The 27,085-nt window shown below is 39.0% G+C and overlaps 2 protein-coding genes across 4 annotated transcripts; both read right to left on the reverse strand.

Annotated features, from left to right (window-relative positions):
- Positions 1 to 1,216: 1,216 nt before the first annotated feature.
- On the reverse strand, positions 1,217 to 19,414 carry LOC102226847 (interleukin-6 receptor subunit beta-like). 2 transcript variants are annotated; one of them, XM_023352159.1, is made up of 15 exons: positions 19,324 to 19,414; positions 15,417 to 15,569; positions 13,786 to 13,933; positions 11,969 to 12,129; positions 11,717 to 11,880; positions 11,212 to 11,377; positions 8,743 to 8,825; positions 8,142 to 8,373; positions 6,944 to 7,132; positions 6,755 to 6,859; positions 5,265 to 5,411; positions 4,249 to 4,380; positions 4,060 to 4,156; positions 3,879 to 3,960; positions 1,217 to 3,452 (listed from the first exon to the last, which is right to left on the reverse strand). In XM_023352159.1, exons 2-15 carry the CDS (start codon positions 15,484 to 15,486, stop codon positions 2,841 to 2,843), a joined length of 2,388 nt encoding a protein of 795 aa, XP_023207927.1. In that variant the 5' UTR covers positions 15,487 to 15,569; positions 19,324 to 19,414; the 3' UTR covers positions 1,217 to 2,840. The 2 variants fall into 2 exon arrangements, with proteins under 2 accessions (XP_023207927.1, XP_023207928.1); XM_023352160.1 differs by lacking the exon at positions 19,324 to 19,414 and adding an exon at positions 15,634 to 15,850 and having other exon boundaries at positions 15,417 to 15,554.
- Positions 19,415 to 21,221: 1,807 nt separating this feature from the next.
- theg (theg spermatid protein) lies at positions 21,222 to 27,061 on the reverse strand. 2 transcript variants are annotated; one of them, XM_023353320.1, is made up of 7 exons: positions 26,972 to 27,061; positions 23,976 to 24,064; positions 23,836 to 23,897; positions 23,687 to 23,738; positions 23,245 to 23,371; positions 21,592 to 21,742; positions 21,222 to 21,509 (listed from the first exon to the last, which is right to left on the reverse strand). In XM_023353320.1, the coding sequence occupies exons 2-7, from the start codon at positions 24,035 to 24,037 to the stop codon at positions 21,250 to 21,252; spliced, it is 714 nt and encodes a 237-aa protein (XP_023209088.1). In that variant the 5' UTR covers positions 24,038 to 24,064; positions 26,972 to 27,061; the 3' UTR covers positions 21,222 to 21,249. The 2 variants fall into 2 exon arrangements, with proteins under 2 accessions (XP_023209088.1, XP_023209086.1); XM_023353318.1 differs by having other exon boundaries at positions 21,586 to 21,742.
- Positions 27,062 to 27,085: the final 24 nt, after the last annotated feature.

The following is a 27,085-nucleotide window of genomic DNA, read 5'->3' on the forward strand; positions in this document are numbered from 1 at the left end:
TAGCAACTTAATCTAGCTAAACGTTTAGTCAGCCACAAAATATTTCCATTTGTTTGATTCAGAATAGTGAACGTTTTAGATGATTAAATTACATTGCTTTCTTTAAATGTAGAAGTTTTCATCACTGTGTCTTTGAACAAAGACATTCTAGACTTTTTGTCAGAGTAACAACATTTGAGTAAAACAAAGACTTTGTTGTGGAGGCATTTTAAGGTAAAACCTCAAACACTTTGCCTCCATGTGGCATCATGGAAAAATCCAAAGAAATCAGCCTGGATTCTCTGGTTCTGTGTCCCAGAGAAAGATGTGTTTGTGATCCAAAATGTGTAGATAAACCTCAGCTAAAGAAGCTAAAGCTACCTGAATCATGTCAGTAAATTAGCCTTGAACCACCATGGAAGAAGATATGACTCCAAAAGCAGCTGCTGGGTTGGGTACTGAGAGCTGATGAAACTGAAACGTGTTTGAAGTGATACTGAAGCTTTTGTCCTGATTTCACTTGTTCAGTCGAGAGTGGTTTTTTTTAAGAGTTTAAGTAAATGTGTGTACACGTCAGTTTATGTTCTAGCACAGCAAGCAAGATAAAACAAGGGAACTTTACTGTGGTTCATACAACAATAAGTGATCAAAATTACATTCTCCATGCACGGATAAAAGACAGTACAAGCAAAGCCAGGATCATTTCAATCAGTAATTAGGATAAATGAACAAAATATGAGTGAACCTGAGCGATCACAGTCTCTTCTGCACTTTTCTGATTAAGGTGAGTGAAAGTGTCGGCGCCTCTATTGGGAGGGTGCAATAGCTTTAGCTGGCCAGCAGGTGTCAGGGTTGAAACTTTGACTTTTTCTGCACATTAGTTAGAAAAGCTTCATCAGTCCGTAACTGTTCGGCCTCAGTGAACTTTGTTACATATGGATAAAAACAGGCTTCAAAAGCCTGATAATATTCCAACTGTGAGGTTTGAATATCCTGGCAGAATGTGCATGTGTGCACTTCATGAAGTAAAGGACAGAACTTCATGTGGAAATATTAAAGCAGCATCTAAATAAATCAGCCAGGAAATCAAAGCTTTGGTTTAAGCAAAGTCATGCTAGAAGCTTGAAGCTGGAAGGAGACACAAAACTTTACAAACAAGAAATGTTTGTAAAGTTTAATGCAAAAAAAAGTTAAAAGAAAATCTAAAAAAAATAGGCATTTATAAAACATATGTAAAATAGAAATAATGTTGGTAATTCTAACTGAACTAAAAACAGGAAAAGGTTGTAATCTGGTTTCAGTTTTACACGGTCACACTTTTTAACCACTTCTTCAAAATATAAAGGACAAGAAAGCACGCATTTCAACTCTCTTTATCACAGTAACTAAAATACGCTGCTCTTTGTAATGTTTTTTTTTCACACCTAAGTTAATTTTAATTTCTGTTAAATATTTTAAACTTTATGTAAAAAAATTGGCATCAATAAAGCGGTGTCAACATTTTTCAAGGCAAAAAAAATCACAAATAACAAAATGCCATTTAAAATATGCTATAAACGAGAGCGTATAAATGAAAATATGCTATAAACGAGAGCGTATAAATGAGGCGTATGCTATAATACGCCTCATTTCTTTGAAGCTGAATCCTACTTTAGTAGTTTGTTTTTTTGCAGATCTACAAACTAGATGAAGAAGGTTTTTTCACAGTCCCAGGTCACTCTCCGAAATGTTAGAGGAAACAGAAGAAGTTTGATCAGAAAACAAGAAACAAAAATACAACTGCTTGCCATGCTGGAATGCAGTTGCATCAAAATTATGCAAGATTTTAGATTCAAATCTGTTAACACAAAATCCCACCAAACAACAAAGGGAAAGCATTGGTTTTCAGCTGCCTACATAAATAGAAGTAAAAGTTTGAAACAATCTTATAGGCAATGAGTGAAAGTTAAAGGCACAACAGTTTGCTATTTACAGTTTAAGACATACATTTCATTCCCAATATAAAGTAAAATGGTAAATGGCCTGCACTTGTACAGCGCTTCATCAAATCCAAAGCGCCACACGCTACATTCACCCATTCACACACACATTCACACACTGATGGTGCTGAGGTACAGCCTGACAGGCGAAGAGGGTGAAGCGTCTTCCTCTGGCCAGTTACAGGATGAACTGTCACTGTCACCCCACTGGGCATAAAGAGTCAAATATTCACATTTTAAAAACTTCAAAATGGCTCAAACGCTGAAAAAAGCAGCGACTCGACATTTTCACAGCTCTGTGATCATAAATTTAGAGAAATGACTGGAATGTTTAGTGAAACTTTGGCTTACGTAAACTTAACAAGCTTTCCACCAAGCTTTTAAAACAAAGAAATATTGCAACTATCAATAAGAGAATATATATATATATATATATATATGTATATATACTGTATATATGTGTGAGGTCTGGACGCATTTAGACAGTAGCTATATTTACTTTATCTGAAGTTGAATTCCACAACTTTATTTGGCAGAATCATTATTATATGTTTTGACCAAAACATATTATGTTGCTCTCATGTGACTGGCTGATTCACTAATGGTACAAACCAACCTCAAAAACGTTGAGCTCATTGCGAAATATAAATTAGCAAAAATACCACAGCAGGTGAGCAAAAAGCATTGAAAGCTTTTCCATTGATAGAAGGGTATAAATAATTTTTTGACATCTCATTTTTTAAAATGAATAAATATATAAAAACTGAGATTTTATCTGTTTCTAAAATGATACCCCATTGTGATTATCTTTTGGGAGAGACCTATGACACTTCCAACTAGAAAATGAAGTCTTGGTTTACGAAAATAATCTTAAATCTTAACCTAGCGATCAGAGGAGATGTAAGGACCAAACTCCACAGGGAATGAGGATAAATCCACAAAGGCAAGAGAGGGAAATGTTGACGCAAAGCTGTCCGACGGAAGTTTTCTGTAAGCCGAGTTTAACCTCGGTGAATCAGTCTGACGAGGAAGTGAGATGCAGGAAGGAGGAGTACTGCTGAAGTCCGATGAGGAATGAAGGCTTTTAAAGCGCTCCAGAGAAAAAGCAAAGGCTTTCTGTCCTTCCAACTCGGTAAACGGGAAGACCGATGACTCACTGCTTCCATCTGCTGCCTGCTTAATGTCACTACAGCAGATATTGGGATTCTGACCGGCCTGAGGAGAGGACGGCAGGTACTGGTTGAATTGGTTGAACAGGACAGTGGAATAGCTGTAGGGCCTGGTGGAAAGATCATTGGCAGACTGGGTCCTGGTCACGTTCGTGATATATCCTCTATCTGATGCTCCGGCTAGGAAAGAGGAGGGCTGCGGGTCAAAATAGAGCTGATTTTTGCAGATGGGTAAATAGCTGTGGGCCCACTCTAGATCTCGCCTCCCGATGACTTCAGGGAAGCTGACTTCTGGCTTCTCTTGTTTCATAATCAGCTTCGTATTCTGAGATTAAAACACACAAGTTATTTTAAGTATCTGCTGTGTGACAGATACAAGCAGATCTGGTGCCTCCAAACCCACAGGATACAACAGAGATAAAAACTTTTGTAGGCTGAGAGTATATAAAGAAGATAAAATATGTCATGTCACTCATTATATTCCTTTAAATCAAGTTACTGAACTAAATTCACCTGAAATAGATTGGAAATGAAGTTTTAATGGATTGAACTAAACCGAATCACAGCAGACAGGACCGAATGTTAATAAATTCAATTAAATCAAATGTTAACTGAATTTAAACAAACTGAACTGAACAGTTTGATTGAGATTAATCAAACTGGGTAGTAATAAAATGCAAAATATATGTCTCATAAAGTTCTATCATTTTCTTAAATTAAAACGATCTGAACATTTTCTGAGCCACGTTACCTCGAAGCTGGTATGAGGGTTCCACCGGGACACGGTGCTGTTAGAAGGATCTGGCACTCCATGACAGAGCTTCTTCTTTATCCTTAAAAATCAGAGGGAGAATTACTCAAATAAAACATACACATCATAAAGAAAGGTTTCTGCTTTACTACAAGAACCAAATCACAGAATTTTATCTTACACTCTCCTCTGAGCCAGAAGGAGTATCAGAATCAGCACCAGTGAAATCAGCAGCAGTGGAACGATGATGCAGATCACTATCGATATTTCCTCAGAGCCTTCACACACGGAAAGCCGAGTTCAAATCACTACAGCAAATGATTTGCAGTATTACGGTGCTTGCTGATATTGAGCGCATGTTGAGCTTTACCAATGTGAACGTTAGCCGGGTTCCCAGCTGGACCAGTACCGGCGACGGTGCTGGCGCGAATGAATATGTCGTAAATACCAGGCGACATATTCTCCAGAGTGTAGCGGTGGACGTGGCCGGGCACAGTTACACCTGCAAAAACAGTAAAAATAGTTTAAAAGATTTTATTTAATTCAACGTCAAAGCATCCATATTCCACAAACATGATTTTCACTTTGATTTTATGAGATAGACAAAGAAAACAAATAAACTCGACAGATAAGTAAGATTATCTGAAAAGTGTGGCTTGCACATGTATTCAGTTCCTATCACTCTGAAACAGCTACATAAAATCCAGTGACTTGCTTAGGTAAGAGTCCAGTAATGTCGATAGTGTGATTTAATCGCAATGTTATATAATGGATTTTTAATGTTTTAAAAAAAGAAGCTTAAAGAGTTAAAATCTTTTTATCCAGTTAATTGATTATTCACCAGAATAATTGATTACTAAACTAATCATTAGCTGCAGTTCTGGTTTAGATAAAGACACACTAGATGTGCAAAGGAGGCAGAGTAAACCGCATAGGATCTACATAACTAACTAACTAACTAACTAACTAACTAACTAACTAACTAACTAACTAACTAACTAACTAACTAACTAACTAACTAACTAACTAACTGAATAGATAACCAACCAACTAAATAAATAAATAAACAAACAAATAAATAAACTACCTAACAAACTAACTCAATAAATAAATAGATAAATGAACGAACGAACGAACTAACTAACTAACTAACTAACTAACTAACTAACTAACTAACTAACTAATTAACTAACTAACTAACTAACTAACTAACTAACTAACTAACTAACTAACTAACTAACTAACTAACTAACTAACTAACTAACTAACTAACTAAAAATCATAACCAGGTATCATTTTGCTTCCGTTTCTATATTCCCTACTTTGTGTTGGTCTCTCACATAAAATTCCCTTGCATGAATGCTCTGTGTGTGACTCTTTGCTCACTCTTTTCCAGCTGGTTTCTGGTGGTGCAAAAGAGGGCGTAGCTCCGAATGAAGCCATGAAGCCGCTCCACAGGTACGGGACTCCAGCTGAGCTCCACTGAGCTTTCAGAAATGCGCTCCACCCGCGCATCAGGACCAGCTGAGGGCGCTGCGGATGCAGAACGGGAGGAGAAATGTTGCAGCTTACTGTAAAAAAAAAGACTTATCTTTTTCTTTAAAACACCTGTCTGATTTTGAATACATTTAAAATGTAAGTTTTGAAAAATGTAGCTCTGTCACTGTGGGTCAGTCAGTAGGAGGCGTGAAGGAGACAATGAATAAAAATGAACTCAACTACTAAGTTTCTTATACTGATTAATTCAGGGTTTCCCCCAGAAAACTTGCTAAGCCTGGTGGTAGGGGGCGCTAGTGCAGTCATCCAATGGCCTACTGTGTTTTTGACTTAATAAAGTTTCACTTTTACAGGAAATTTGAAAATATCACCTGGTAATTAGCTATTGTCAAGTCTTGTATATCACTAACAACAACCATAAAGTCTTAAAAAAGGCAAACATTAAAAAAACCCTTAAAATAAATAAACAAACAATGCTTAGCCTGGTGGGGTTGCAAGTAAAGCCCGGTGGCCCGCCAGGCTTATAATGTAAGATTTCAACCATTCTTTTCATTGGATACAGATCAGAAACGGGTTTTGAAGGCGAGTTAATGTATAAGAAGCAGCTGTTTAAGCAGTGAAACAATTTTTTTTTTAAAAAGACGAGGCACGTTCAGTAGCACAATGAAGGAGTTTCCTACAGCTAATTTTCATGTGTAGACCCTTTGAACGGTGCAGTCCAAGTACTGGGTGGAGACATGTCTTGTTCACTGCAGGTGAGGTCCGATCGGAGGCTCAGTGAAAAACTTAAAGATTATTTTAGTGTTTCGTTTTAAAGCTTGGACTGCAGTTGATCATTCTAGTTCAAAATTGTACAGATTAATGTTAAGATTTTAAATGATTTCACTAGTAATCTTATAAAAACAAACAAGTGAGGTGAAAATATTCACTTTTCTTATTTTGGTGCATAACAATTCTGAAGACTAGTTGCCCAGTAACTAAGCACAGGTGTTTCAAAGAAAGCCAAAACCTCACTTTTACTTTCTTAATAAGCCATGACCCCGCTCACCATTACAGAACCATGAGTTGTTCTGTATTTTGAAGGAAGCTTGAGAAAACGTGTCAGATCATATGTTCGACAGTTAAAGCAGAATTTGAGCCTCCAACATGACAGTAACTCAGAACTATCATATTGGAGGCTCCTCACTTTCATGAATCTGAAAGTGAGGATTCGGGAAAATGTTCAACGTCAAACACCAACATGTTGCTACAAGAAGTGTCTCCTTCCAATTCCTCCAGCTAAAGAGGGTAAGGCTAAATCTTAAGTGGTGTCCTAATTTTTCCTTGGATATAAAAGACATTTTCATTTTATCTCTTCATATGCTGTGTTGATCACATACTTCCTTGCTGCGTATAAACATGGAGCGTTATACTTTCTCCCGCTCCTTGTTCGCCATACAGAGCCTTGACAGAGACAGCGTAACGTTCCATTGTCTTCACTCCCTCTAAAAAGACATAAAAAAACCCCGTCTGTCATGAAACAATCAAGATGGTTTCCCACTGCAGCAGAGAAGATTCTGCTGGGCTACCTGTGATGATCAGCTTTGTAGAGGAACTATTCAGCTTTTCCCAGTGCAGAACGCTGCTGGCTTCCTCTCTGACTGCAACCCACTCCACCACGAAGCCGCTCACTGACAGATCTAGCGGAGGCCTCCAGCGAACCACCAAGGTGCCGTCACCCAGCGGCGTGGCCGTGAGCTCGGCCGGAGGCGGCGGCTCTGGAGGCACAGAGAAAACAAAGCCGATGCCGACAATGACGGCAAAGCAATGATTCACACAGTCAGTCGTTGACGTCTGACTCAGTTCACCTTGCCGATCAGTGCGTATTATTGTTGCACTGATATTTCAGAAGTCACCTCCATGTTCATGACAAGTATGCACAATGGCTCAGACGGCCTCTACTTTGTGTTCCATCCGGCCTGAGCCAACGGAGTTAGGAAACCAGAAACCTCAATGCCAGCACCATGAATGATACAGAAAGTATTCCTATCTGTTGAACTTTTTCACACTTGGTCTTGAAACAACACCAAACTTTACTGTTGAGAATATAATTGGGTATTGTAAGGAACGTTTCTGTAATAAAAGTACATTTGTTTCCAGTCTCAAGTCTTATGAAGCCTCTAGCAGGTTTTCTTCTTAACCCTTTATGGCCTAAATTTTAAATGTCCGCCTGGATATTTTTGCTTATTTTCATTGTACGCAGTTCTTTAAATGACCTGTGAGTAAATATATTTGCCCATTTATCCATAACAACTGGAATTTTTAATATATAGCAAGTTCTTTTTCGCATTTTACCGTCTATTAAAACAGTACCCCTTAGATTAATTTCACGACCTGCCACGGCGGGGGTGAAATTACAGTAATAACCCGACAATGGCTGGAAAGCGCAAAGTCTCCCCTTTCAGAAAATCTAGGAATTTTCCAGATAGCGCACAGTGTGGCAGAATTACAGCAAATATTGCTGGATTGCTGGCGCTCCATTTGGAAATTAGAGGTTTAAATTGGTCTGCATTTAGTTTCTTCAGAAAGACTTTGTCTTAACTGAAGAAACCTTTCCACCTGAATCAAAGTTACCATATGCCTCCAGGTAGCATCTCTGAATAACGCTCTGTTAGTTTGTTCTCGTCCCAATAAAATAAATTGAAGCTTGTGGCTCTAAAGCAACCAAACGTAAAGAAGTTCAAGGCATTTACTATTGCAGGGCAATGTGTCTGGCTGTAGCTCTACCTTTTTCAGAGGAGCCTGAGATCCAGATGTGGGCTTTAGGCGATGTCCCTGCAGAGGTGGACGCCGTCAGACTACAGGAGCAACGTCCGGCAGGAAGAGGCAAGCTGCAGGATGTGGTTTCATGCTGCAGTTTTCCACAGCTCCCATAATCGCTAAGATTCAGATCATTCTCTGCCCGACAAGTCACATTGTAGAAGGCAACTCTGCCATTGGCCAGGAGGCGAGGCAGCGGCTAAATACCACACAAACAAGGAAAGAGACAAAGGAAACTTCAAATTAAGCTGCTCCGACATGACAGATATTATGATCATGCAATGCAAGCCAACAAAAAGGAAGCTGTGGAAGATTTTCTATAATAGTCTCAGAATGGCTCTGAAAAATCCAATAAAGAAACACAAAAGTAATTTCAGGGAGATACGAAAACAAATCAGTTGCGAAACACGGCGATTAAGAAAACTAATCACATCTAAAGATTATGAAACTGTAAAACTCTAAAGCGCAAACGGATGTGCGGGGGACAAATTGGCATTGGAAGTCATGAGTCAAACGCTGAGAGGTGACAGATACACATAAACACACACACACACACACACACACACACCTTCCAAAGCAGAGAAATGAGCCTCCATCCGTTCCTGCCGATAAGTCCCACTTCCCTCCAGAGAGCTGGTGCTGCAGACGGGGCTAAAGAAGAGAAGCATGGAAATTACCAAAGTAATTACAAGGAGCCACATGAAAGCATGTCGATACTTTCATTCGAGGCAAGAGCACAACGTCGTTTATTTCATATCGATCAGTTCTTTATTTTACTTGATTTAAACAAGTCAGAAACCCAGTGAAAACATGGCCTTTTAATTTGACGACACTTCTATTCTGACTCACGTTGCTTACGCTCAACTGAGAGAAAATAAGTCAAACGATAACAAATCCTGACATGCCTGGAAATACATTTTTAAAATCAGTCTCTCTCACACATCTTCCTTTATATGACTGTATTTCTCTTTGTACGTGGATCACTAAGGAAAAATCTAACAGCCTCTTAAGGGAATACTTCCTGGCAGAGGTAAAAGTATGTGAGCTATGAAATTATGAGCTACATATCTGGACTATAATGGGAAAACTGAGGGTGTAGGTTTAGTTTAGGGAGGAGAATCAATTGAAGCTGAATGGAGCTAAGTGCAAGGGCAAACCTCACTGCAAACATCTTGAGACAGAGGCAAATCTTCCAGTAGGTAACCCACAAGCTAAGCTTACAGCCGGGCTACAATGAAATGTATAATGTATTAAAATGGCCTAGTTAAAGTCCAAACCAAAATCCAACTGAAAAGAAGTGCACTGCTGTCATCTAAGTCTTTATATGTCAGACATATTGAGTCAAAGTGTCAAGAGACAGTTGATAAATAAGTTTATCTACGACAGACACTGTGAACACCCTTGACAACAGAACTGATTAGATGTGTGGGACGCGCTCCTCCTACGTTGAAACTATAAAGAGATGATGTATAAACAGATGGAAGATAACATTCATTCATAAAAACATAGCCGACAAACAGCAACAAGCAATGTAACAAAGAAAAATATGGGTTACAAATGTCACGTGACATTAAGGTTTACACACATCAAAACACATCCGCTATACTTGGACAGCGTCTACTAATTTACGGCTTCGCTCTGTGGTTAGTGTCACCAAATAACGCAACTCAAAACCGCTGGTGCTTTTTGTTTGTGTCGATTTCTGTGAAAGTCGAAAAGGGGGCTGTTGATCTTTCAGCTGATATGAAACTTTGGATGAATCTTCACGATAAAGCTCCACATTATAGAGCACTTTCAAATTGAAGCACTTTACTTATGGATAACACAAATGGTCTGGTGTTTCTAAAATCACTCATATCTAACTGTCTTTCTTTATGGAACAAAGATTAGGTCAAATAGAAAAGCTGTATATGAAAAACGAATCCATAATTCAAATGTCTGTATAACTAGATGGAGTCAAAATTACTCCAGACTATAATGCCCAGGTTTTTTTTCATAGTTCTGGTGGTCCTCCGACTTATAGTCCACAGCAACTTGTATCATATTTTTTTCTATTCAGGACAATTATTTTGACTGGTGCAATAAATGGTAATTCATACTGACGAGCATGAACCAAAGATTTAACATTACCATCTGCAACCACGAGGAAAGCTAATGGCTGAAGGGAAGCTGGCCAGAGTCGGCGGAACGACTCCACAGTTGGATGCTTAAATAATGTGTCAACGGTGCAACTAAGTCCTGATAATTGCCAATTAGAAGAATATACGATTGCCGACAGGCCTTTAAAGAATGCAATGGCTTCTCTTTCACTATGGATTTACTGCAGGTGTCTCCGCCGCACTGCGCTGCACCGCGCACTTCGCTGGTTATGGAAAAATCTGACAAGGTAGCACAGATCGTCAGAACAACGACAGAGCCGAGTCGCTCCTGACCGCCCTGATTTAGAAAACGGATATTGGTGTGTCACAAACTGCCAGCAGACTTCCAAACCAAAGCCGATAGTTTCCATATGACTGCTAAAAAGCAAGCAACTGAATACAAAGTGTCACTGGAACCTTACGGACCAGGTCCCCCTGATGTTTGCCAAGTTCTAAATAAATGCGACTTATACTCTGGAGTGACTTATAAAGTCATACAGAAAAAAATTTACAATATTTTCTGGAATACAAGTCTTTCACCTATTTATTGAAGAATTTTGGCCAAGTCTCCTTAATACTGCTTCATATAATTTAGGATTAAGGATATTTGTTTCTGCATAGGTATTTTGAAAGAAGTATTTGGGCTTTGAACTGACAAGCATCAGCATGCTTGACAGCTGGTATGTGGTGTGGGTGGTAACATGCTGTTTGATTTGCCTAAATTAAAACTCACTGTGGCGATATATGAAGAGCAGCAGTGAAACTTTCAAACAGGGTATTTTGTGTCTTAAATAACATTTACATATATTTTTTTCTAGCTTCCTATCCTGCTGTGATAATTATCATTGATATAAGCTTTAAAGTAGTTTTATTATTAAAATAATGTCGTTTCATCTCACCAGCCTCTGCTGTCCTTCCCTGAAATGGGTTGCTCCACTCGCTCCAGGGACTGACCTCGCCCAGGTAACGGTTTCGAATCTGGAGCGTATACGAGGTGTCCGGCTTGAAGAGGCACACCTGGAAAGTGTATCCGGTTACACTCACACTCCTGACCTGAGCATTTACCTGTGTGGACGAGAGAAACAGAACAGCACAAATGAACTTGTGTTAAACAGGACATTATCTGGTTTTTCTTTTTTACCAATTCTGTGCGGTTTAGTCTTCCCAACAAAAATATTTGATATTAAAACACTTAACATTTTTCGGTCACTGTTTGCCACTAAATAAGATTTTTTTTTTTTTACTGCCTTAAGTCAGTTAGAATCAGCTTTAAAAGTGTATGACTTGGGTCAGATGTCTTGTATGACCCATTCCTCCTGACAGAACTAAAAATCTGTGTAACAATCACACCCTGATGTTGCTATATGAATAAATGTTTTTGATTTCAAATTTGGTACAGCTCACCTCTCCCTCAGGTGTAAACTTCATTTGAGAATCCAGCTGTCCAGCTTCAATTTCTGACGGAGACAGGGGAAAATGAGTCACATTACTGGTCCAGGACACACTCAGGCAGTGAGGGGAACCGTCAACTTGTTGGACGCTGTTCAAACTCGCTGGAGCCAATTTTCCTAAGACAAATAAGACGAGGCAAGGTCAGCAGACGGCACAGGGATGAATGGTGATGCTACAAGTGGGGGAAGACCACCACAGCCTCACCTTCTATTCTTGCAGACTGGCACCGAGTTTTAGATGAAATATTTCCACTTATGCCGTGCGATATGACACTGATGCAAAACGTGAACCTAAGTCCGGATCCATTGATTCCTGCAGTGCAGCTCAACCCGGTTGTGGTGCAGATGAATGTTGAGCTTTTTGAACTTAAAAATGACACACAGATACAGTGGCTTTAAAAAAGCATGCACACCCCTTCAGGGTCAATGCGTTTTATTGTGACTTTGTGTTATAGATGAAGACAAACTGCAAATTAAAAATAAAACAATCTGAAATTTTTTGCTGCTCAGGGAGATGTAGGCTTTGCAGCACAAATATCTTTTAGTATCAAACTTTAATCTTGACTCATTTGCTGATTAATGCTCTTTCTGAGAGATTTCCAAAGCTCAACATATTCTTCTAAAACATAATTCAACTTTAAATTTTATTGCTGCACACTGATGTTTTTGAGGAGGCTACAATAGCAGATTTTTGTAGTAAAATATATTTGAAAAACAGGCAAACAGGTTAAAATACGCAGCTACAACACTAAATACAACAATAAACTGCAACTTTCATTGGTTCATATATGTAAGAGCTGTTAAAATTGCTTTTAAAGAAAACAGGAAAAGAAAAAAAGGAAATTCAAACAATGTGGTCAAAGATAGATATCAACTTGAGAGAAAAAGCTGATTGCAAAATGTAGCATGAAAACGAGCCATGCCAAGATACAAACAGCAACAAGTTTGTAAAATACAACTGGACAGGAAGGAATCTACTAAGTCAATCCCAACAAACCAGTGACTTAGAAACTCTTAGAAAATGTCCAGCATGTGCAACGGATGCTTGCTCCGCAGTGAATGAAAAGGTAGCTGCTGCTTATCGCCTGATTTCACACAATAACACAATTTTTGATAGAACAGAGTGATAACTTTTTATAGTAATTTAGAAACGTCTATATTTAGCAGAAAACCACACCAAGACACAGCTCAGACGAAGTGCGTGACAACACTTTCCTTATCGAATAAACACTACCAAAGTTACATCAAAGACAACATCAGAGTCTACATCCTTCCTACCTCAGCAAAACATGTTCCTCAGCATAAAAACCTCAAAGTTGTTTGCTTTTTTTAGTTGAGTATTTCTGCCATTTAGGACTAATCTGTCTTTCAAGTCATTTTTACTAAATGATTGACAGCCCATGCATTGCAGGTGTTATCCACCCCAAAATGCAAACTGAGGAGAGGAATATTCAGGACTGGATATAACTTGCTTTTTAGGAAATATTTCTGAAGAAATTGTAATTGCCAGAGCCAATAACTTCTAACTTGGGAGTAGTTCACTAGATACAAACATTTACTGTTAAATCAATTTAAAACACATGCAGGTCAATGGCATTTAAAGCCTCCTTAAAAATCTAAGTATTTTATGTTTAAATAAGTGTCAGATTTGCTTCTCGGGGAAAAAACTGTAGATCCTATAATTGTATTTAAACAACTACAACCCACAACACTAAGGCCTCTATAGTTTCCATTACAGACAAAACCATGTCTAGGATTTGTACGTCGTAAAATAGCCAAAACAAACATAATCAAAAGATTTTTTTTCTTTAAATCGCAAGATAATTAAAGCAGTGCCATTAGTTCCTTTGTGTGTGTGTTTTTTTTCTTTTTAAAAATGGCTTGCATCATTTAAAGAGATGAATTGTGAAGATGCAACAGGCCAAAGTTGTGCTTGTTGCCTAATGACAACATCGTGCCAAACAGAGTTAATAGATTACTCTAACATGCAAAGCCTTTCTGGAGAGGAGCACTCAGCCTCACCTTGGGATTTTTTCAGCTTTTAGGGTATAGTACGTTGCCTGATTGTCTCCAGGCGTCCAGTGGCAGGTGACGTTACTTCGAGGTATAAACACACAGCCGAGGAGCCGCAGCGATTGAGGGACGGTCTTGGTTGTTGCAACAGAGAAGTCTGGAGGATTAAAGATTGTGAACAGCTGGAGTCAACAACATCACAGAGTAAATCCATCCCAAAAAGAAGATTTGTGATGTCCAAAAATATATACAACTAGCTAACAACCAAAACAGACATTTTCTTTCCTTTCAGCAGCATAACGTTATCTTGAAAATTTAGAGAAAGAAAACAGCATAACCTCTGATTTGAACAGATTTATTCTGTTGAGGTAAAAAAAAAACAACCACATTAAGAAAGAATAATTTCTATCAATATAGTAATTATCAATTTACCAGTGCTGTACTTCCTAGAACCTCTAATAGCCCGTAACACAAATGTAAGCTGTAAACTGATCAGTTTCTATAAACTTCTAATTAGTAATCCATGATTTCTTGTAGCCCTAAGTTATAAGATTTGATGCAGACGCCCCTTTCTATTATCTGCTCCTCTAAATTGGAAAGACAAGAGAACCTGACATAATAGGACGGTGGATGTTGCTGATCATACAGAAAATAGTTACCTGGCTAACTGTAGAATGCAGTTTCTACAGTCAGAGAAAAATGATTTTAAAAAAACCTGACAAAAAGCGTAACAATTCAGATGAACCTATTCTGTCACGGGGAGGAGGATAGAAAAAAAATGAAGAAAAAAAAAAATCAAAGCTGCAGCTAATTTCTCAATTAAAAAAATTTTGGGGGTTTATTTTTTATATGCATTTTTAACAGTGGTGCAGGGGGTTGTGCAGAGATGAATAATTTTCTGCTGTTTTACCTCAAGGTTTTACCAGAAGGTCTGTCAAGACGGTGCAGGAGGCTTACTTTGATTTGACAGCCAATCCCGCCCACACAACTACAGGCGACGTAGGCATAAGCTAGCACAAACGCTTTGGACTCCTTCAGCTCAGTAAAAACAAGTCCTACATTCCAGTTAAAGACAGGAATCCGTGCACTTATTTCAACTCCTTGATATGTTAAGGAGTTGCTAACGCACCCGCAGGCTGTACAAGATGTAGAGGTTCGCACCTTTTCTATAATGGCCCCTAGGCTCTGACTCTTCCTACCTTTGAAAATCAATCCCTCAAACAGTTGATCAATTTAAATTTGTGTTAAATACACATTTCTTTTCATTGGCTTTAAGTCGAAGCTCAGCAGGAGGTCTGTGTGTTTCTGCTAACTCTTATCCGAACAAATTTAAGACTCGTGTTGATTGACTTTTCAGCACAGCTAGTGATCGGCTCAGCGAATTTAAAGTACATTTTTAAGTCTTTATATACTAAATTGTGGAGATAAAGATATATAACAAGTTATTACAAGCTTGGTAAAGAGCATAGCACTCTACATTGTCGAAGCAGTGAAAGGTTTTGTTGTACATTGCAATTGTTTTACTTTTCTTGATCTGTGAAAAAAAACAAAAAACAATCCCAGATCCCTAATAGGGCAAATATGAACAGAAAGTCAGGTGCTCACAGAATGTTTTGGACAAGAAAAGAAGAGATTGTTACCCAGACTGAATCCGCCTCCCAGCAGGAAGGTCCAAACCACGGCTAAACTTCGCTCCATGAACACCCACATGTCGTCTCACTCGGTTTGTCCCATCGTGTTGGCAGCAATTTGGCATAAACGCTCATCTGCTCAGACGACTGAGAAGAGTCATCCTTTAGATGGGATGAATGGGAAAAGATTGTGGATTTTTTTTAAATTAGTTGCACAACAAGTTACCTCGCAGACATGTCTTTGAGTCTGTAGGCTCCACAGCATTCCTCCTGAACATTGTGACATAAAACTATACCACCAGCAATGACATCATGACATTTATTAAAATAGAGACAAACTGATTTCACAACCTGACAACTTTATCAAATTAGTATGAACATGCAGAGCGTGTGTTTCTACGTAATGTGTGCCAGATAGTTGGAATACCTGTAAGTTTAATGGTGGCTCAGGTGTTTCTTGTGTGTAGTATAATGGATTCTTTTGCTAGACCAGCAATTTCAAGACTTGTCAACACAAAATAATAAAGTCAAAGAGTTGAAAGTCTGACCAGTTCTGGTCAGGGTGAATAAATGTGATCAAAAAAACTGATTAAACATGAGAATAATGAAAACACAAAGCACTTTAAAAGCTGATATTTTTATTTACCCAAACAACTGAAGGGCATACCCTTAAGTCCTGGTAGATTTAGGGTAATCTTCTATTAAACCAAGAAGATTAAATCCGATAGCAAGTTATCTGATGTGCGGGAATCAGATGTGTGACAATATGCCTAACAATCTACGTTTCACATGGTTGAAGAGTATTGCGTTTGTTGCATTCATGAGCTATTGAAGGTACAACTGAACTGTTGTTGTAACTTTTTTTTTTTTTTGAATGACATCAAGATCTAGACAGTGATTGCTACATTTAGGAGGAACCAACTTAAAGCGTAGACACCTCAGTACATTTAACTTTAACTTAATAAATTGAGGTGAAAAAACCTAATGGAACATCTACTTGAGAACCTTTAGTCGACTAAGCTTTGGCAAGGATTTCCGGTGAAGTGTTTCCACCATAATCACAATATTTTCTGTAGGTTCAGCTGCCCTCGTACTCAAATTGGTAACCAATTCAATTTAATAAGATGTGCTGTTGGGTTTTACAGTGAGGTTTCAACAAATGTTAAATTTTTATCAATTTCATACTGGACCATTGCAATTTTGTAAATATAACAAAACTCAAATCATCATCTGATAAATAAGTCCTCTGCTACAGGAAGCCACAAGATAAAAGGTAAAGTGTGCAAGAGGGGAAAAGAATTGTGCAGAATTTGTCATAGTTTATCAGAAACCCCACACTTTTTGTTTCAGGGCTGTAATTCCAGTCAAGACAGAAAGTCCTCCACCTCTCCGCCCTTTCTTGTAGGATTGTCATTAATTTGCCATCACAAAACCATTTTACATTTTCCAGTTGCCCGATCTCAAACCTCACCAGGCTGTAAATGTGCAGGACCAAGTGAGTTGGTGTTGCTTCGATCAGAACAGCACCAAATGATTGCACGCCCTTTACCTATACACACCCTTTTCAGATAAACATCCTTCTATCTTCCAAACAGTAGCTCAGTCACTGAGATGTGGCTTAAAGGAGATCACACCTGAAATAATTAAACCAACAAAAATAGAGAACAAGTTATCCTCCTTGTCCTTGGACAGATTGACTCCAGTTGATAAATTAAACGAAGAAAATTTAAGAAAAAAAAACATGGAAATATGTTAACAATAAAAATTTGTCAAACACTCATAAAGACATAGCTTGGCAAACTGCCAATCAATGTCTTCCCACGAGGGCTTTCTTGTACAGGAGGAGCTGTACAAGAAGTCCTCAATGCCCCAGGCCTAAATGTGGGGATGACGAGACCACCAGACATCTGTTTTGGACATGCCCCTTTGCACAAAAAGTATGGTCCCTAATGTCATCTTGGCTAAACAACTTGTCAGATAATGCTTCTGCATGTTGGCATTCCAGCTATAGACTTTTTTTTTCTTTTTTTGCCCCAATTTTTCCTTTACGACAATCCTACAACGTCCTGTGGTGTGTGGTGTGTTACGTGGTGGTGTGTTGAATATGCCCGATCTAGAATCGGGCATATTCAACATTGTCTTGGCCTGATTATCGCAACCTGTGGGGTTTATCTCTGACTGGGAACAAGAACTCGACCTGTTGAATGTGACCGGTAGCCAATCAGAAAGGGCGGTGACGTAAGAACGGAGGGGAATCCCAAACAGCTGACATGGCAACTGAGAGTCCGATGGACGTCAGAGGTGATATGTGGAAATTTTTTACCTTCATAGGTAAAGGTCATTTTTATATATGGTTATGTTTATTCAGTTAAAAATGTTAACTACGAACAAACATAACTCACCTCCAAATCATAGCGCAGCAAATAGAGTAACTCCACCCACCGTCTTTTATCCAACGCCTTTTCTTTTTCTTACGTCTTTTATCGCTTAAAATGAGTCCACAAACTATCACTGCTGCTTCCACATCGTCATCCGTGTTTGATTATTCTAAAATCACGTATGGTATGTTGGGGGTTTTCTGGATTTTCTTGTGGAATCGGAATGTTTGTGAGTGGAATCGATCGAACCTGTTGGACTTTTATCGACTCTGTGCTCACAGAGGTTTGGAAAATCGGCCGACAATTCTTAAATCGTGCCTTGTGTGAACCAGACCTAAAACTCACAAGCTCTAATTCTCTCCTCCTCTCGACCACTGCTAATGCTCTGACTCTGGTTGCTATGGTGATGTTTGCATATCCCTTCAAAATAAGATACAGATGCGCCACAAAAACGAACATTTTACTGTCGTGAAAATTTTAACTCAAGATAACGACTAATGGGAGCCCTGAGCTTGTTTCTCTGCAACCAGATGGTCCATCTGGGAGTGATGAGAGACAATGACACCTGATGTGTTGCTTTTGCACAGGATGCTTGGTCTCTACGTGGAGAAACAGTTTGAAGCTTCATTGCCTCATTAGCGAGCCGGTCACCATGTCATGCAGAGCTTGGACTGTGGGAATCACCTACCGGGATAAATCCATTCTTCTGTCTCTTCTCTGGGCCTTTTCACCTTCACAAACAAACTTTACAAAGACATTTGATCTGTTTCTTACTCATTTTGCTGCTTGTGGCGCTCAAGACGTAACCGAGAGAATCCGGTTAAAGGATTTTCAAAATTAAAGATCCTCCAGACTCAAATAATACATAAAACGGAAATATTTAATTATTTCTTGCGCGGCCCGGTACTAATTGGTCCACGGACCGGTTACTGGCCCGCGGCCCGGGGGTTGGGGACCACTGTTCTTTAGGACGGTGACCCGTATTTCCTGTCCTGCTTTCCCTTCTGGGTCGAAGGTGTGCAGCCCTCCCCCTGGTCGTGGGCGTATTTCTAAACATCTACAATAAATATTCCAGGTGTATATTGTCACTGGAAAACTGGATTTGGTTTTTACCAGCCTACAGTTGAGCGTTATTAAAAGAGGGAGCTATAAAAATGCCACCCCATAAAGTCGACCCAACACTATTAACAGTAATACCCCATGTCCTGCAAGATTATTCATGGAAACGGCAAATATGTTTCTCCCAATTGTTTCGCAGTTTGCTTGATATCATTCCTTTACTCTCATGTTAAATATGGAGTTAAATATTCATTCAATTAACATCTAACAACATCCAATCTCGGTATCTGAGGTCAAATTTCTACTTACAATTTGCCGCTATTGACGTATTGGACAACTTCACACGCAGTCTGTTGCGTTCATTTAAATCGATTCGTACCAACACGTGACCCACTCTCTGTTTTCTGTCATTTGTGTCCCACAAAGAGAAATAAAGCGAAATAAAGCAGTCAGAAGCTAGACATTAAAGGCTCACTTACCAGAGAAAGCTTTATCCGGCATGCCAGTGGTCTGTTCGGCAGTGATTGTGCAACATGTGCGGTTCCTGACAGTACGTCTGCACCGCCCCGCTGCGTGTTATTACCCCCCCTGAAAAGTGCGGGGAGTGGAGTGGGGTTATTAGACGGTGGTTCGTGACGTCCTCGGTGAGTCCCGATTGGCTTTCTTGTTCAGGTCCTTAAAAATATAGGTTTAATAAACTCTGATCTAATTGACGAAGGGCGCATATTTTCTGCATTTGGGAAGGGCAAAAAAAAAAAATCAGAGATCGTCCAAAGTTTTCTAATAAAGAATTTGTTCTTCTGCATTATCAGCTCTCCCCAATAATGCAATAAAGAGCCGCACTTTTCGCTAAAGCGGTCTCCATTGTTACCCCAAGTTGATCATAAGAGAATTATAAGTGAAGAATGGGCCCCATGCGCGTTTCAGGATGTATCAGAGTCCTAGTTTGAAGTATTTTCCCTAACTGCATGCTTTATTTTCTGCTCTAATGAGATTCCAGTGATGAAGCAGCATGCCACATCCATAATAGCCCACTTGGTGACAGTCTTGGCTCATAAAACCAACATCAGGCACACATGGTAGGTGTGTCAGCTCCTTCAGAGGAGAGTTTACAGAAAACTATGAAGAATACTTCAACAGAAACATAATTGTTAACTTCCTATGAGTTTCATGCACTGCAGGCCTCAGTTACCTCGGTAAGGTCCAATGTTTATTATTCAGTAAGAGACAACGATGGGACCCAACCTCAAAGTTACACCTGACAGAAAATGTTAGAAGGACTCAATTTATATGGTTTTTTTAGAACCATACTGACCTCTCAAAGAAGCTTTACACTAGAGCCGCATTTGTGCAGTCGCAGGACACAAATGTGCACATTCACATGCACATTCACATTCATACACCGACATGCAAACTGGTAGGTAATTTGGGATTAAATACTTTTCCTTTTAAACGGTTCTTCTTGTACTTTAATTTGCAGGAGGTCAGACAGGAGAGAAGGAGGGAAGACATGCAGCAAAGGTCCCAGAGTTGGGAACTGAACCCAGGACCACTTTATGAAAGACTAATAGGCTTTTGAGAGTCTGATCTACATCGACTCTACGCAACCAGTTATTAAGGTCATCAGTTTTCCACACGAGGGCAATCAGGCTTGTATCTTTTTCACCTGGTAAATGAAATCGTAATTTGATATTTTTTTCCTATTATTATTACTTTTTCTCATCTGTTTTAAAAAGTTGTTTGAAAATCTGATATATTTAAAATGCAATAAAATCAAATTATTTGCATATTAATTAAGCTTAGTTTTTTTTGGGGGGGGGAAGTACCAATTTTAACTGCACTAAAGAATTTTTAAAGAGGTTAAACATGGATTAAAATAGCATGATGATGTAATGGTAAATAACCGCATCATCCGTGAACCATAGTTGGAGCTATGCTAGCTATTTGTTTATTTAAATTGAAAATAAGACATGGTCCCAATGTTAACCCTTGAGGAACACCCAAACAGACTTTATAAAGATCAAACGGTTTGGATATACGTACAAAAAGCACAGTACATCCTTTGTTCCCATAGCGATAATGACGTTGTTTGTAACAGATGTGATGGCAGTTATTGTGCCGTGTCAAAGATACTTGTCTGTAACAACCTTAATAGAAACTACTTAACCTATAGATTTAAATATTTTAGCTGTGATTAAACATCTTCGCATATGGTGATAACTGACTTTAAGACAACTGTAAAACTGTTACCAGACTTGATGAGCTAGGATTCAACCCACAAAAAACACAAAGATTAATAACTCAGGCAATAGGCAGAGCTGGCAAATTTACTGCTGTTTGGAATGAAATGATCTCAGCAAGACGTTTGGTGGTGAAACTAAGAACAACGAACACCTCTCTAGGGACTACATGTAGTGGCGTGATACCTTTGGAGTGCATTTTCGAGGCAGAGGTACAGAGAGCTGCAATGTCCGAGGAGAGGGGTTAACACAGAGAGCTGCATGGCTAACAACAAATGGGTCATAACCGTCATACACATCTTTCCGTATTTTGGGGCAGGAAAGTTCAAGAAGTCTCTTGGAGGGTATGTAATTTCTGGCTGAGATGGAAACTGGCCAGCATGCTGAGCGATGCCTCTGATACAGCGGATGCTCTGCCCTTGGAACTATAAAGACAAATGCAATCAACAACAAGCAGAGCAACGGCAACATCTCACCAAAAACATTGCATGTGAAACTTACACTCACTCGCTAGCATGCTTAGATGGATCGAGGTCAAATGGGTTATAGGCCGAGGTTCAGATTTGTTGTTAGGTTCAGGTTCAGGACATCGCATCCTTGGCTGGGCGAGCTTGCAAATTCGGGGGGAGGCCACTGCCGTCAGCGACGCTTTACTCACCTACAGAAAACACAACGCAGATAGAGTAGCTCTAGAAAAGTTAGGATCGTAAAGTGTTATTGCCTCACTCTCCTCCCCGACTCTCCCGGTTAACCATCAGGAGGAACGGTAAAGCTTGTCAGAGTCGATGGGAGGATGGATGGAGCTAAATACTGGGTGTAGTACTAACCGGTAACGTAATTACAGCCACTACCGTAGTACCTATGCATAACATTTATATTTGAGACAATTTAAATGTTATTAGGTCAACAACTACAATAGCCAAAAACACAAACATTTGTCCAATAATATAGTTATTGGAAATTATTGGTCCAGATTTAAAACGCAACAACTGCGGCAGATAATGAAATACTAAATAAATGATCCATTTCTTGGAAGTAAAATACTTTTTTGCAGTTTTGGGTTCAATGGATATTACATACAGTCATTCAAACATAAGCACTCTCTCCGTGAATATGTTTGTCACACCTATTTAGAGAATTATTTGTTGTACTATTCACTTGAAACGGTTTTAAATAACGCAGCAATGTGGAGTCATGATTTTAGATTATGTGATCCTTTATTTTATTTACTACATGTTGTACAATCAAAAATTTTGCTACATCATTAGTTGGGGATTATGTAATTGGTTTTATTACATTTAAAATGGCTAAAATTATTACACTTTTGGCTGTTATTACTGGTTGCTGCAAAGAACATTCTGTTAGAGTTTTTGCAAAGTGCGAGACTCAAGTGGAGGTTCATGTTCTAGCAGGTTATGACCCTAAACCTACAGAAATTAGGATGTTGTGAGTATCAAGCCCACTGCAATATAATATGACTAAAACTCAGATCCTGAAGATGGTATGCATCATTAAACTCTTCCTGTTGTTTTACAGCATATTGGTGTATGCAAGTATCTGAATCGATCGAACAACTGTTTGTCCCTCTTTCTATCATCTTCTGCCTACATGAGATTGGCTTATAGAGGTAACAGACTCATGGGAAAACCCACACATCTCTCAACTATCTCAAACTATGCAGTTCCTCACAGGAGGCTGTACACTCTCAGACCAGAGTGTACGTATATGTAAATAGCTACTTCAGTGAGATCTAGGTTTATCTCCAGGATTTATTCCTGGAGATAAAGATAAGCATGAAAATTCTTGATTTCTCGACTTTTAAATCTTGTGCAGTAACTACGGACTCTTAATCTCACTCCACCCTTCCCGTATTTACGAAAAAAAACTAAGGAGACTAAATCATTTAAACCCACCTGCCCAAGGAGGAGACTGATAATGAGGATTCAGAAACAAAACTTTTATATCTGTTGGTTCAGCAGGAAACAAAACAGAAGAAATCAGAGTCAAGTGTGCCCACAAGTGTAAAATTTAGTGTACAGGTGCTCTTCAGACCTGATATTCAGGTCTTTTTTTTGTGAGTTGTATGTAGAAAAGAGGCACAATGGGCTACCTCTGGTCACCAGTACAGCAGATTTTAGACATGTACATGTTGCTACTCACAGGTGTTGGTAGAGGGAGTTCAGGCTGCCACCCTGTTGCATGGGGCCGAGGTTGAGCCAGTTGACATAATCGTTCAGATGGGAAGGCATGGAGAGCCCATTTGCTGAGCTTCGTTTTGGGAGCAAGCCTAAAAGAAAAGATAGAAAGAGACACTTTGATCTAGTCATAGTAATATAAAAATGTATGTGGCAAAAATGATAGGAAAGGGAGGCTGACTAGATGAGACATACAGATTTACTTTCCTTTATTTGTTTATAGTAACTATTTGATATACATAACATGACATGAAAGATGTTTAGCGACATAGTATATTTTTCAAAACGAGAGATAGGAAAGATTAAGACAAGTTATAGATAGTACATCAGAGTGCATTTACATGGTAAAATAAAAAAGAACAGAAATCAGAAGAAGTCAGGTTCATTCTTCAAACTGCTATATTTACCGGATACGAGAAGTTCGAGTTCTGGTCAAGTCTGCCCAAGTAGGGGCCAACTCTGTGAGAAGCAAGGAAAAACAAAAACAATGCTGTAGCATCACAACAAAAATTTGTGATTTCATACCAAAGAAATTGGGCAAAAATAGAAACCATACTGGGTTGCTTGGTGGCTTCTGTCTTCACAGATGGTTTTCTTTCGAGCCACTGAACAGTTTGACTGAAAAACAAGAGGAGGCTCACTTAAAAACAAGAGAGAAACTGAACAGCAGCAGCTTTTGGTGTTAGTTATTCTTACCGGTCCAGATATTTGAGCTGGTCAGATGTACTGTCAGATGGTTGCTGAATTTCAGGTCCCATGACAGCAGTATAGGCTGATGACACACACTTTGGAAAAAATGTCAAGACATATACATTCCTAATATTGTAATCACACAATTCAATGTATCTAATGGGTATTTTATATGCTAAGACAACATGAAGCAGTGAGAGCCTAGTCACTAAGTGGAAAGACGCTAATACATGGTTTTCAAAACCTTTTACAAAACTAAATCTAAAATAATGTATATAAGGAACACATAATATACATTATGTATATTTGGCTTAATTCATTAAATCAAATGGATTTACCAAATCAAATCCATTTGACTTGGCAAGCCAAAATAAAATCCAGTGCAACCTTTTGCCTTCTGATATTACACAAAGTATTTAGTAAATACGGTAAAACTTTGTGTAATGTGTTCTCAGACAGGCCCATGCTAAAGGTAGAGATAATTTAGAAACAATATTCAAAAATTTTGGACATTGTCAATTCATGATTAGTAAATGGAAATACTATAGTATGGGGTGTGCAGTTAGCACTGTTGCCTTGCAGCAAGAAGATATGGGGTTCTTTCTTCATGGAGTTTGCATGTTTCCTCTGTGTTTGCTTGAGTTTTCTCCTGGTTCTCTGATCACATTAATTAGCTTCTCTAAAATTGCCTTCAGGTGTGAGTCACCTTGTCCAGAGTTTTCCCAGCCTCATGCCCGAAGACAGATGGAGATAGTCACCAGTCTCAAAGCAAGGTTGCATGGGTAAGAGGTTGCACCCAACCTCTGACCCAAATCATAAGTCTTGATTAGGAGTCAGGTCCAACCGGCTTCAGCTTTGGGTAAGCCGAAACAACTTAAAATAACATTGATAGTCTCTCTCTTTGTCATATGAAAATGCCAAGAATGAGCTATAAAGCAAACGTTAGCTAAAGTACTGTCACTAGCATGGGCTATCAGTAGCATGTTGTGCACCAGTACAAAGTAAACAGCAGTGTAAAGGCTAACACAAGCCACAATGCTAAGATTTGCTAAAATACAGTGGATAGTGTAAACAATTTACAACCATGATGTGTGTAAAAACAGAAGCAATAAAACAGTAAAGAGACGTTTTTCCATGAAGGTGAGTAAATTTTGCTACTAAGCATCAAACATCGACCACTGTGGCTAGCTAATATCCAGAGGAAACACATGCCATCTAACACAGCACGGATTTACTCTGATTGCTTTACTATCCATATGGATAAGGATATATTAATAATTATAAAAATAATAATATGTTTTATTCATAAGACCTTTTACACCTTGACATCTCAAAGGGTTACAAAAGTCTAAAAACAAAACAAGCAATTGCAATGGATAAAAATAAACACATAAATAAATGAAAGAGGTTCAAATAAACATCTAAGTGAACCAAAAATGTGGCTAAAAAGAAATGTTCTTAAAATAGTCAGTGGACTCTGGCGCCCTCAGAGTGTCAGGAAGGGCATGCCATAGATGTGGAGTGGTAGCGCAGAAGGCCTCAGTTTGGTTTTCGGTGTGTGGAGAAGGTTTGAGAGTGGAGTGGTGCAAGCAAGTTGTGCTTTGAGGGTTAAGCAGTTCTTTGAAATAGGTGGGGGCATTTCTGTAGATGAATTGGTGTGAGAGGAGGGAAATCTTGTATTCAATCGTGGTGGAAACGGGAAGCCAGTGGAGACAGTGGAGGTTTGAGGTCATGTTTGTACACTCTCATCAGTACCCCAGCTGCAACATTCTGGATATAGTGGAGCTTCTGCAGAATCTTTCTAGGAAACCAAATGAGAAGTGTGTGCGCAGTCTGCAGGTGACAAAGGCATGGGCCCGTTTTTTTTTACATCTGAGGGGGAGAGAATGGGACGGATTTTGGAAATGGTGAAAGAAGGGGGTTGACATGAGATTCAAAAGTGAGCTGTGGATCCAGTTTTACACTAAGATTTGTGACTGCTAATGAAAGAAGAATATTGGAAGCAGAGAAGAAGTTGCTGGTTATGGATGATGATTGGGTCTGATGAGAGGATGGCTTCAGTTTTGGAGCTGAGGAGTTGGAGAAAGTTCTGCTGCAGCCAGACCTTTATTTCCTCCAAGCAAGTGTTGAGTTTTGATGAGGTTGCTGGTGATGAATAAGGCTGGGTTGCAACTGTGGCATTTACAGAAAGTATTAAACATGAACATAAATTATAGATGTGCAAATATTTTTTTTTTCTGGCTGCAACAACTGTGTTTGAGCAAAAAAAAAATATATATAAAAATTTAACTTGCATTCAGTCGCTGCTGTAATTCAGCACATGCGATCACTGCTTATGTGCCCATATTTATAATCACTTGATTTTAAACAGTACCTGTTTAAGTTTATTTGATTTTTTTATTTATTATAGCTTTATCACTTTATTTTTATGCTTTCTTTTATCTCATTTATCTCTGATGTTCAGCACTTGTTTCAGCTGTATAAAATAAAATTGGTATTGTTGCTAATTATGATTTATTATTATGCGTCACACATAGCCTGTAATAGAGAAGACAGACATTCCAGCTGATAGGCCTTCGTCTTGATATTGAGACTTTTTTTCTTTTTATTGCCGTTTCTGGCGATTACACTTACAATTTGCGCAATAGATAGAGTCTTTCCGGACACGGATCAACTTCACGCTCTTAAAATACAACCATCATTCCCCTCATTAAAGCTCCGTCGGTAAACACAAATGACTAGCTGACTACTTTCATAAGATGTGCTATTGCTCTACACTGAATTAATTCTCCTGAAGCGCAGAAAAAGCCTTGGAAAAACAAATTTAAGGATTGTTTAATGCTCCTGCTATGTAGCGCTGTTTACCGTTTGCCCACCAAGTTGGCGCATTTCTGGGGTAACCTACTTCCGGGTCGGGCTTTTGCGAGAACTATCTACTCTGGACTTTATTTGGAAAGCCTAAAGTGGTTGTCAATTTAGGGCTGGTCAAATGCGGAGCTTACCCCCTTCTGTCTTCTGCCAGCTTGCCTCTAGGCGGCGTACTCGTGCCAATTTTAGGTCTCCATTGCTACGAACACTGGCTGCCCTGGTCAGCACTCTGTTGCTATGGTAATTAA

The sequence above is a fragment of the Xiphophorus maculatus genome, chromosome 19, assembly GCF_002775205.1.
Source record: "Xiphophorus maculatus strain JP 163 A chromosome 19, X_maculatus-5.0-male, whole genome shotgun sequence".
Taxonomy (NCBI): domain Eukaryota; kingdom Metazoa; phylum Chordata; class Actinopteri; order Cyprinodontiformes; family Poeciliidae; genus Xiphophorus; species Xiphophorus maculatus.